Below are 13,010 nucleotides of genomic sequence, written 5' to 3' on the forward strand. Positions count from 1 at the left end.
CTGTTACACTAATGTAGACCTTCCAGAAATACTGTATCTTCAAGAGTCAGGAACTCTTTTACAGAATACAAAGGAGATATGAATTTCATTTTGAAGGGTCCGTATTGAAGTGTGATTACAATTAACTTAAAAATTAAGAGTAAAAATATTTCCACCTTTTCAATACAAAATCAAGTAATATGGGTTACATTATGGAAAAAAACATTTATTGGAACTAGTTCCAACATATTTTTTAAGGAAAAGTCCTCTCAGTTTTAATTACTGCGTTGATGGGGTGAAAGTTCCTTTTGGGGATCATTGTAAGTACCTAGGTGTTAATATAAGAAAAGACTTTCACATTGGGGTAATCACATAAATATGATTGTTAATAAAGGGTACAGATCTCTGCACATGGTTATGAGGGTATTTAGGGGTTGTAGTAAGGATGTAAAGGAGAGGGTGTATAAGTCTCTGGTAAGACCCCAACTAGAGTATGGTTCCAGTGTATGGGACCCTCACCAGGATTACTTGATCCAAAGAAAAGCAGCTCGATTTGTTCTGGGTGATTTCCAACAAAAGAGTAGCGTTACAAAAATGTTGCAAAGTTTGACCTGGGAAGACTTGGGAGAAAGGAGACGAGCTGCTCGATTAAGTGGTATGTTCCGAGCTGTCATTGGAGAGATGGTGTGGGAGGACATCAGTAGACTAATAAGTTTGAGTGGCGTCTTTAAAGGTAGGAAAGATCACAATATGAAGATAAAGTTGGAATTCAAGAGGACAAATTGGTGCAAATATTCATTTATAGGAAGGGGAGTTAGGGATTGGAATAACTTACCAAGGGAGATGTTCAATAATTTTCCAATTTCTTATGCGATCATTTAAGAAAAGGCTAGGAAAACAACAGATAGGGAATCTGCCACCTGGGCGACTGCCCCAAATGCAGATCATTGGTGGCTGGTGGTTGGTGGTTGATTGGTCATCATCAGCCAAATTGCAAGTTGCACAATGTATCTGATAGTTCATAGAAATTGTAAAAAAGTCATGAAAACACAGTGGTTTGACACTATAAATGTGAAAAAGTCAAAATTGTTGTAAATGTTTTGGATAATACATAAAATGCATAAATTAATGCACTTAGGTGTTGAAGGAAGAATTCAAGAAGAATAATTTGAGCGTTGAAGATTCTTGAGGTTTGTATATATCACTCCTTATGAAGATCTGATAGATCTGCGATGTATTGGACGTATTGCAGGTAAGGTCTCATTGGTGATCAAAGTTCCAGGTTATGTTTAAAAATGCATACATAAATGCATATAGTTGTCATTAAAGGATAACGAAGATTCTTGAGAATTATGTATCACACAATATGGAGTTCTAAAAACTGCAAATCATCAACAGTAGCAGTAGTGCTGAGAAAACAATCCATGCACATGCAGAGTGCAATGTAAAAAGATGGTAAATAAAAGTCATTCAAAGAGATTAAAGTACTTAAAAAAATTAAAGTGAAATTAGCACTTTTAAGTTAAAAAAAGTTAAATAAATTTAAAAATGGTGGAGAAGATTTGCAGTTCAATGTGGAAATAAATGAAAGACTAAAGTTGTAAATAGTAATAAAAGCCAAATTAGTAAAATGGTAATGGAAAATGAGGAAAAATAGAAACATTTTTATAAAGAAAATATATATGTAACTCACCTTGCGTTGCTAAGTGTTGGACATATTGTATAATTAATGTGAAAGGAAGCAAGAATAATATTTTTTTTTAAACTTATACTGGTATCTAAATGAGGTCCTCTAGACCAGGGCCTCTCAGGGTGCATGCGCTTGGTGCATGCACTGTGCACGGTGCAAAAGACGATTGCGCTTGGTTGACCAGAGTGCAGCCCCCCACTCCTCGATTTGGAGCAATAGCGCTGTCTCTCTCTTTCCCCACGCCTGTCTCGCTCGCTCTCCCTGTCTCCCTCTTCCTCACTTGCTCCGTAGCGTTCCAAATCCGAGCCGAGTTGAGACGAGTTGAGCCGAGCTTAGCCGAGTAGCCCAGAGACGAAGCGTTGGTCCGAGTCAAGCCGAACAGGAGCGATGCACAGTGCACGGAACTCTTGCGCCTCCATTTGCACGCGTGAGATTTTGGGCGTTTGAGAGGCCCTGCTCTAGACCTTACTGTGCAGTTTGTATTGCATTGATATAAGTGTGCTGCAGTGAATTTTAAACTTTATTTATTTGCAATTTCTTTGCAATCATTTAAGAAAAAGCTAGGGAAATAACAGATAGGGAATCTGCCACTTGGGTGACTGCCCTAAATGCAGATCAGGATTGATTGATTGATTGTGTTTTTTTGAATAATTTGGTTCTGCTCACATTTAAAATATTTGGACTGAGTTATTATATCATGTGATTTTCCTGAAAAAAGTACCTACATTTTCCAAAAGATTATATTACAGTACAAACAACTTTTTCATATTAAGTTACTCACTGCTGGTCCTGGAGGTCCTAGTTGGCCCTGAGGTCCAGGTGGGCCTAGAGATCCAGCAGGACCAGGTTGTCCTGGTGGCCCTGGTTGTCCAGGAGGTCCAGTGTTACCCTTCGGTCCTACAGGTCCTTCACTGCCAGGAATTCCAGGAGATGCTGGAGGTCCTGGGAAACCTCTTGGTCCAGGAAAACCTCTGGGACCCTGGAAGATAAACATACTTCAGTAATGGATCAGAACTATGCTATATTAAATGAAATGTCGTATGGCTTTTAGTGCCAGGATATCCCAGGACGGGTTCGGCTCGCCAGGTGCAGGTCTTTCTATGTGACTCCCGTAGGCGACCTGCGCGTCGTGATGAGGATGAAATGATGATGAAGACAACACATACACCCAGCCCCCGTGCCATTGGAATTAACCAATTAAGGTTAAAATCCCCGACCCGACCGGGAATCGAACCCGGGACCCTCTGAACCGAAGGCCAGTACGCTGACCGTTCAGCCAACGAGTCGGACTATGCTGTATTGATACCTGTTAATCAAGATATACTCACAAGCTCTCCTGGAAGGCCAGGTAGCCCAGGAGGACCTTCCTCTCCTTGCAGACCATCATGTCCTGGTTGACCAACTTCTCCTGTATTGCCTGGCAGACCACGATCACCCTTCTCCCCAGGTAATCCTGCAGCAGAAGCACAGTTTCTACAGCCATGCTTTTGTTATGACGGACTTCTTTTACAGGCAGAAGGTGCCACAATATAACCAAAGAGGAAACAAAACTCCTTAATACTGCATGATGCTCACACAAACTGGAGTGTTAATTTTCCTTCTATTTGAAGTTTTGTATAATCAGAGTGCTATAGTGATGAGATACCTGAATGCTTTAACAATAATTTCAGCATTACCAGCTGTTGATTATATTAAACTGACATAGGTTACACTCATATCAATATACCATAAACTGAACATTGAAAACATTTCACCATAACTGCTTATTTCCAATACTTGTTGATTTATGCTAAACAGGTACCTAATGTAGGAACCTCTCTTTCTTTGGGAAGTAAAGTAATTGAATTACTGATTCTATGAGTAGTAGAAGATCTGTGCAGAGATGTTGAGTCTCACCACAGGAACAGCTGCTTCCTGATTCCTGATATTTACAGATGTAGGAACTTAAGTGTGAAGGTACCTATCTCCTATGATCTATAAATGCTTGATTAAGTTCATACCTAGTGAAGGTAGAGTTTCCACCAATATTTTAACCATTTATAATACTTATCATATCATTTGAGGCAAGTGTGTTATATAATATTATGCATTAACCTGTTGGAATTTCTTGTTACCAATCAGTACAAGATATTGGTCAATGGTCAAAGATGTGAACAGTGGTACATAACCTCCATCAGCATATGTGATATCTTTCTTGATAACTAGAGTCCTTGTCTCATGCAGATTTTACCTTGCATAAAATGTTCCAACAATACAAAATATTTATACTGTCACTCACTGGGCCATACACACATTTGTTCATGAGACAAGATGAGATTGTATGCCTCACTGTCATTTGACTCCCTTAAAATAACTCTGATTAAACTCATGACTGATCACATGTGACCGCTCATTTCTCATGTGGTCATGACGAGTCAAACTGAGTGTCCATCTGACAATGTGAATAAGCATATTGTAAATGGAATGTCCAATCCATCCAGCAAGCCAATTCAAACACTAGGAATTCACATCATGCTGTTATGAGCAGAGTTACTAAGTTTCAAGACATGGTTCCATTTCACTCAAGAGTTTTCTACAAAATCTCCTAAAATCCTCCCCTGGGAACCATGTGATATTGCCACAGTGGGAACGCAATGCTTGCGGTTTGCAAGGAAGCAGATAGCCGAGTTGCAGGTGTAACCATATCGGATGGGTATCTGTCGAGACACCAGAATAATGAATGGTTCATCGAAAGAGGGGTAGCAGCCTTTTGGAAGTTATAAGGGCGGCAGCCTAGATGATTGACTGATATGGCCTTGTAATAATACTCAAAATGGCTTAGCTGTGTTTATACCACTGCACGGCTGAAAGGAATGGGAAACTACAGCCGTAACTAACTCCTGAGGACGTGAAACTCTCTCTGTATGAATGATATAGTGATGATGGCTTCCTCCTGGGTAAAATATTCTGGACGTAAAATAATCCCCCCTCCGGATCTTCAGGTGGGGACTACACAAGAGGGGGCAATCATCAGAAAGATGGATACTGACATTCTGTGAGTCAGAGCATGGAATGTTACAAGTTTGAATCGTCGTAATAGGTTACATAATCTGAAAAGGGAAATGATACTCTAAAGTTAGATGTAGCTGGTATAAGTGAAGTACGTTGGCAGTAGGAGCAGAATTTTTGGTGAGGCGACTACAGAATTATCAACACAAAATAAAACAGAGGAAATGCAGGAGCTGGTTTAATAATGAATGAGAAAATAGGGCAGTGGGTAAGCTAATACGACCAGTATAGTGAAAGGATTATTGTTGTCAAGATAGACACCAAACCAATGCCCACCACAATAGTGCAGTTCTATATGCCTATTAGTTCAGCAGATGATGAGGAAATTTGTAAAAGGGACGAGAATCTAATTGTGATGGGAGACTGAAATGCATTAGTAGGCCAAAGAAGAGAAGGTAACACAGTAGGAGCATTTGGATTGGGACAAAGGAATGAAAGAGGAAGCTGCCTGGTTGAATTCTGCACCAATCACAATTTATTCCTTGCTAATACTTGGTTCAAACACCACAAAAAATGAATGTAAACATGGATGAGACCTAGAGACACTGGAAGATATCAAACATACTTCATTATGATTAGGCAGAGAATCAGAAACCAGGTGTTGGATTGCAAAACTTTCCCTGGAGCAGACGTGGACTCTGATCACAACTTTTTGGTCAAGAAATGCCATCTGAAGTTGAAGAAACTGAAGAAGGGAAGGAATCCAACGAGGGGGATCTAGATATGTTGAAAGAAAAGAGTGTGAGGGATTGTTTCAAGGAACACATTGTACAAGGACTAAATGGAAAGCCTGAAGGGAACACAGTAGAGGAAGAATGGACAGTCATGAAGAATGAGGTCAGTAGTGCTGCTGAAGGAATGTTAGGAAGAAAGGAAAGATCAACTAAGAATCTATGGATAACTCAAGAGATACTAGACCTGATTGATGAACAATGAAAATACAAGAAAGCAAAAAATGAAAAGGGCAGAAAAGAATACAGGCAATTAAAGAATGAAATGGATAGAAGGTGCAGGGCAGCTAAGGAAGAATGGTTGAAGGAGAAGTGCAAGGATGTTGAAGGTTGTACGGTGCTAGGAAAGGTAGATGCTGCATACAGGAAAATCAAGGAAACCTTTGGGGAAAGGAAAACTAGTTGTATGAATATTAAGAGCTAAAATGGAAAACCACTTCTAGAGAAAGACAAGGCAGAAAGAAGGCAGGAACATATCCATCAGTTGTATCAAGGTAAAGGATCAAGAAGAGGCTATTAATGCTGATGAAATGGGAGACCCAATTTCAAGGTCAGAATTTGACAGAGCTTTCAGAGACCTAAATAGGAACAAAGCATGTAGAATTGATGACATTCGCTCTGAATTTCTGACTGCTTTAAGAGAAACCACCATGGTAAGGTTATTCCATTTAGTGCATAAGATGTATGAGACAGGAGAAGTGCCATCCGATTTTCAACAGAACATTGTTATATCTATTCTTAAGAAAGCCGGTGCTGACAAGTGCGAAAACTACTGCACCATTAGTTTGGTATCTCATGCCTGAAAAATTCTAATGCTATTATTTACAGAGGAATGGAAAGACAAGTTGAAACTGAGCTGGGAGAAGATCAATTTGGCTTCAGAAGAAATGTAGGAACATGTGAATCAGTCCTGACTTTACGTCTTATCTTAGAGGATCAAATTAAGAAGGACAAGCCCATGTACATGGCATTCGTAGATCTAAAAAAGACATTTGATAATGTTGATAGGACCAAGCTATTTGAGATTCTGTAGGTGATCAGGATCAGGTACTGAGAACAAAGAATTATATACAATCTATATAAAAATCAGTCTGCAGTGATAAGAATCAAGGGCTATGAAAAAGAAGCAGCAATTCAGAAAGGGGCAAGGCAAGGCTGCAGTTTAACCCCTCCTCCCCTTTCCTTTTCAATGTCTGTATAGAAGAGGCAGTAAAGGAAATCAAAAAGGAATTTAGAAAGGGAATCACAATCCAGGAATTTAGAATTAAGAATTTAGAAAGGGAATCACAATCCAAGGAGAGGAAATCAAAACCCTGAGATTTGCCGATGATATTGTTATTTTATCTGAGACTGCAGAAGATCTGGAGAAATCGCTGAATGGTATGGACGGAGTCTTGGGTAAGGAGTACAAGATGAAAATAAGCAAGTCCAAAACAAAAGTAATGGAGTGCAGTCGTACGAAGTCAGGTGATGCAAGTAATATTAGATTAGGTAATTAAGTCTTAAAGGAAGTAGATGAATATTGTTACTTGGGTAGTATTGATGGCAGAAGTAAGGAGGACATATAGTGCAGGCTAGCACAAGCAAGGAAGGACTTTCTTAAGAAAAGAAATTTGCTCACTTCGAACATTGATAAATTAGAAAAATGTTTTTGAAGACTTTCATCTGGAGTGTGGAATTGTATGGAAGTGAAACATGCACGATAACTAACTCAGAAAGAAAGAGAATAGAAACTTTCGAAATGTGGTGTTACAGAAGAATGTTGAAGTTGCGATTGGATAGATCAAATCACGAATGACGAGATACTGAATCAAATGGTGAGAGGAGATTGTTGTGGCTAAATTTGATGAAAAGAAGAGATAGAATGATAGGACACATCTTAAGACACCCAAGACTTGTTCAACTGAATTTTGAGAGAAGTGTAATGGGGTAAGAATATGGTAGGGGTAGACCAAGGTATGAATATGACAAGCAGATTAGAGCAGATGTAGGATGCAGCAGTTATGTAGAAATGAAAAGATTAGCACAGGATAGGGTGCCATGGAGAGCTGCATTAAACCAGTCTATGGACTAATGATTCAAACAACAACTTCTATAATTTATCCAAAGTAGCTATATCATAAGGGTTATTTATAAATGCTTTGGTAGATCATATCCACCATACTGACGACTGCGGAGTGGACTTGTTCAAACTCCACCCTAGCAAGGAAAATAGAAACTCAGCAGAATGTTGGGGAATAAATTGAAATTCTCTTCAAGATTAAGACATTGTTTTCAGTGTCATCAATGTCTTATCATTTAGTGCAGGCACTCTAGTTTATGCAGTTATGAGGTTTTCAGATTACTAAAGTGTAATGCAAATTTTTATTCATATACCGTACCGTATTTTAGATTAGCTGAAACGTAATCTAGAAAGAACACCACACTTTTTCAGTTTTCTTGTTGTGGTCTCTTCCACTGAATGTTTAGGAATAGTTTCTCTCACGTCTGTCAGTACATGCAAGGTCAGTGGAGTCTTTCCTCCTTAACTTTCTTAACAATGAGTTTTTGTCAAATGTGCTCATTTCTTACATTGTCATGATGAATCAGTTCAAATGTCCCTCTGAACATTTTCACCTCCATGGTATAAAGGACCTGCTCATGCCTCCTTTGTTCTGGACAACATTCTGCCCCATAAAGTTATTGAATTAATAGCTAATAGGAATGGAATGGCATATGGATTTTAGTGCCGGGAGTGTCTGAGGACATGTTCGGCTCGCCAGATGCAGGTCTTTTGATCTGACACCCGTAGGTGACCTGCGCGTTATGATGAGGATGAAATGATGATGAAGACTACATGTACACCTAGCCCCTGTGCCAACGAAATTAACCAATGATGGTTAAAATTTCCTACCCTACTGGGAATCGAACCCGGGACCCCTGTAACCGAAGGCCAGCACACTAACCATTTAGCCATGGAGCCAGACAACAGCTAATAGAAAAACTGATATAGAAGAATTTACTGAAAAGACAGCTTTGCTCATTTATATTTGAAACTTGACAAGAACGCACAATTTCTGCTGATTGCAACTGAACTTACTGAGAAATACAGTCCAGTGTTATCTTGTTTTCTTGAACCAACATATCAGCTTGAATGCATATTCTCCTTGTTGTTGTCATTGGTAGACTATAAATGTACTCAGAACTTTCTATACCACCTAATCATTCCTCATAGTGACTTTATGTACTGTTGATATACTGTATTCAGGCAGGCAGCTGGACTTAGTGCCACTGTTCTCAAAGCAGCATGGCAAGTTATTCAGTCCTAGATTTATTCATCCTAAAGCTGTAGAATTAGTCCTTCATGCCTTTCATTATGGCTGTATTGCGTAATATTCACCACATTATACTCTATCTACCACTGTAACACTTTAAATACTAATATTTCTAGTCAAGTTTTGAACAGAAATGAAAACATAGCCTATAATAGCTGATTCTGAAGTTAAGCAACATTGGGCATGGTCAAGATTTGGATGGGTTGCCACGTGCTGTTGGTGGGGGTTAAGGGAATGGAACTGGCCACCCTACTGTACGTAAACTCCAGCTCAGGCACACCTCTGCAGAGGTTCGGACCTGCCTTCAGGCAGAATACACCCTTAGCTTACCTTCTTTATAACTATCATGAATGAAAACCTACAACCTGTTTTCCAGTCAGTGACCGGGTCAGGGATGGAATGAATGAAGCCCCCATCTTGCGGCGAGGATAGGAATTTTGCTGGCTGCTGAAGCCTGTTGCACTCCTCTAGGGCAATGATTAATGACTGACAGATGAAATAAAATAATAGTGGAGAGTGTTTCTGGAATGAAAGATGACAGGTAAAACAAGGGTACCCGGAGTAAAACCTGTCCCGCCTCCACTTTGTCCAGCCCAAATCTCACATTGAGTGACCGAGATTTGAACTACAGAAATCAGTGGTGAGAGGCTGACGTGCTGCCGCCTGAGCCATGAAGTCTTTATTTATAACTATCAAATTAACAAAAATTATGCAAATGGAATCAAAGGATAGAATTAAGCTATATGTAAAAAAGGATGCAAACATTAAGTTATATGCCTTGTTCATTAGAAAACTTATACTGCATTTTCTTGCATATTTAAGAAACTTTGTAGATAAAATATGCATGTAAAAAATTGGGGTGCATATATTATTCATGGATTTAAGATATACAAAACTTTTAAACATTTAAACAATGCTTCAAATATACTAATATACAAAACTCGTTTAACTCATGTGAAGTTATTGTCATTTGGCATAAAAGTCAAATAGAGTAGGCCCTACATCAGGTAAGTTGGACACATGGGTTTGTACGGATACTGAAAAATATTTCTTCACACTATGAGCTGATAATATGATCCAAAGAAAAATGAATTAACTAATGTACCAGTCACATAAGTAATAATGACATACTGGTAAAAAGGATTCCATCTTCAATGTCTCTACCAGCAATGCAGAAAGAATTCCTGCTGCTATCACTGCTCACACTTCTCAATAGAAAGTCATCTCCACTCCCACCTAACGTATTTGAGATTTCAAATTCTTGAAGATCTTTTCAATAACCTTCAAAGAAACCATGTCCTAAATCATGTCACAAAGGAGATCCACCAGTGGTTTACGAATCTTGCCTGTTGGAGTAAACTCGTGCACACTTTTTGCACAATGTTCTTGAATGGTTTATTTGTCAAAATGTCCACGGTTTGAAGCAGGCCCGGAACTAGGGCGGGGCAGGGGGAGCACGTGCCCCGGGCAGCAGGTTTCAGGGGGCGGCAAAATTGGAAAAGTTTATTAAAAAATAATAGTAAGTTATTTATAATTTTTTCAAAATAATAATACCACAATTAATAACGTTTAATTTTATTTAATTTTGTTGCCCAATTCATCAACTTTAGTACACTGACACTGTATACCAAGTTATTTTCTTCATTATAAGACACGACACAAGAATTAACATAATTCATGGATCTGGAGTGAGTCTTATACTGTTATGCCTACTGAGCGCTCGGCAGCGGGGTCGGGGACTCGAAAACAGTCTGACCTTGACGCGATGCGCGAGCGTCTCATCTACCTCACCTCCTCTCTCCTCGTGCTCCCCTCTGCTTCCAATAAACAGTAAACTAAACAGACACCTGCAGTCATCGTTGTCGACAGCTACACTGTTGTCTGCGTGTATTGATAGGAACCGACAGTTGTTTTATTTTATTTGCATTTAGTATTTAGTTATTAGTGTTCGGAGTGTTGGTTAGTTACTCGTGTTACCGTTTATCAGCGTTTGGGAAACGGAATTGTTTAGTACACTTTGAGCTGCGTTTTTATCAGTTTCCAAATTATGGATGGCAGAAAACGACTCAGTGGAGCCGAGTATAGAAAACTTGCCAAAGAAGAAAAAGGAAGAAAGGAAGCGATGTGCTGTCACAAACACCAAGATTAGAAGCATTTTTTAAAAACCTAGCCAACGGCCGTAGCCGTGTTGAAACACCGGATCCTGTGAGATCTCCGAAGTTAAGCAACATTGGGCGTGGTCAGGAGTTGGATGGGTTGCCACGCGCTGTTGGTGGGGGGTAAGGGAATGGAGGAGCGGAAAGGAACTGGCCACCCTACCGCACGTAAACTCCGGCTCAGGAGCACCTCTGCGGAGGTTCGGACCTGCCTTCGGGCAGAACAACCCTTACCTTACCTTTAAAAAACCTAATGTTAATGAAGATGAAGGCTCAAAAGAAAAATCAGGTAAGTAAATATTAATTTTTATTTCAATAATTAAATTATAGCACATTAGGAAAGAGATGAATTAATTGTGCCTTATCGGACTCTATGGCAATTTTTTAATACACTGATTGACAGAGCAAATGCAACACCAAGAAGGAGTGGTCAGAACTTTATGCCAATTGCAGGGTAGACTGACGTCACTGAGGTATGCTCATGATGTGAAATGCGCCACTGTGCTGCACACGTAGCGAACGATAAATGGGACACGGCGTTGGCGAATGGCCCGCTTCGTAGCGTGATTTCTCAGCCGACAGTCATTGTAGAACGTGTTGTCGTGTGCCACAGGACACGTGTATAGCTAAGAATGCCAGGCCGCCGTCAACGGAGGCATTTCCAGCAGACAGACGACTTTACGAGGGGTATGGTGATCGGGCTGAGAAGGGCAGGTTGGTCGCTTCGTCAAATCGCAGCCGATACCCATAGGGATGTGTCCACGGTGCAGCGCCTGTGGCGAAGATGATTGGCGCAGGGACATGTGGCACGTGCGAGGGGTCCAGGCGCAGCCCGAGTGACGTCAGCACGCGAGGATCGGCGCATCCGCCGCCAAGCGGTGGCAGCCCCGCACGCCACGTCAACCGCCATTCTTCAGCATGTGCAAGACACCCTGGCTGTTCCAATATCGACCAGAACAATTTCCCGTTGATTAGTTGAAGGAGGCCTGCACTCCCGGCGTCCGCTCAGAAGACTACCATTGACTCCGCAGCATAGACGTGCACGCCTGGCATGGTGCCGGGCTAGAGCGACTTGGATGAGGGAATGGCGGAAGGTCGTGTTCTCCGATGAGTCACGCTTCTGTTCTGTCAGTGATAGTCACCGCAGACGAGTGTGGCGTCGGCGTGGAGAAAGGTCAAATCCGGCATTAACTGTGGAGCGCCCTACCGCTAGACAACGCGGCATCATGGTTTGGGGCGCTATTGCGTATGATTCCACGTCACCTCTAGTGCGTATTCAAGGCACGTTAAATGCCCACCGCTACGTGCAGCATGTGCTGTGGCCGGTGGCACTCCCGTACCTTCAGGGGCTGCCCAATGCTATGTTTCAGCAGGATAATGCCTGCCCACACACTGCTCGCATCTCCCAACAGGCTCTACGAGGTGTACAGATGCTTCCGTGGCCAGCGTACTCTCCGGATCTCTCACCAATCGAACACGTGTGGGATCTCATTGGACGCCGTTTGCAAACTCTGCCCCAGCCTCGTACGGACGACCAACTGTGGCAAATGGTTGACAGAGAATGGAGAACCATCCCTCAGGACACCATCCGCACTCTTATTGACTCTGTACCTCGACGTGTTTCTGCGTGCATCGCCGCTCGCGGTGGTCCTACATCCTACTGAGTCGATGCCGTGCGCATTGTGTAACCTGCATATCGGTTTGAAATAAACATCAATTATTCATCCGTGCTGTCTCTGTTTTTTCCCCAACTTTCATCCCTTTCGAACCACTCCTCCTTGGTGTTGCATTTGCTCTGTCAGTCAGTGTACTTCATTTTGTAATATACCATATTACTGATTGAATTTTAATCCCGGCTTTTAATATTTTAGATGACGTTGAAGCTGGAGAGGAAGGCACGCAACATGTCGAACTTTGCAAGAAACGCAGTCCTACTGGTGAAGCGAATGAAGATGAATTATTATCTCGTCCAGACTCAACAAATGGTCTTCAAGAAACGTCCTAGTTTTCCTTTGATTTTAGGGATCCTGGTTCATGGTCACAGAGTTTTTCAGATTCTGAAAGGTGTTACCGTACGGCGTACATAACAAAA

General features: G+C 41.1%; 1 protein-coding gene across 1 annotated transcript in view; it reads right to left on the reverse strand.

Annotated features, from left to right (window-relative positions):
- Positions 1 to 13,010, reverse strand: part of LOC136858544 (collagen alpha-1(V) chain) — a 394,943-nt gene that overhangs the window by 114,970 nt on the left and 266,963 nt on the right. Inside the window, exons 10-11 of the mRNA XM_067138158.2 lie at positions 2,998 to 3,122; positions 2,451 to 2,648 (exon numbers count right to left, since the gene is read on the reverse strand). Coding sequence (XP_066994259.2) covers positions 2,451 to 2,648; positions 2,998 to 3,122 — 323 coding nt within the window. The remainder of the gene's footprint in view (positions 1 to 2,450; positions 2,649 to 2,997; positions 3,123 to 13,010) is intronic.

The sequence above is a fragment of the Anabrus simplex genome, chromosome 1, assembly GCF_040414725.1.
Source record: "Anabrus simplex isolate iqAnaSimp1 chromosome 1, ASM4041472v1, whole genome shotgun sequence".
Lineage (NCBI taxonomy): Eukaryota > Metazoa > Arthropoda > Insecta > Orthoptera > Tettigoniidae > Anabrus > Anabrus simplex.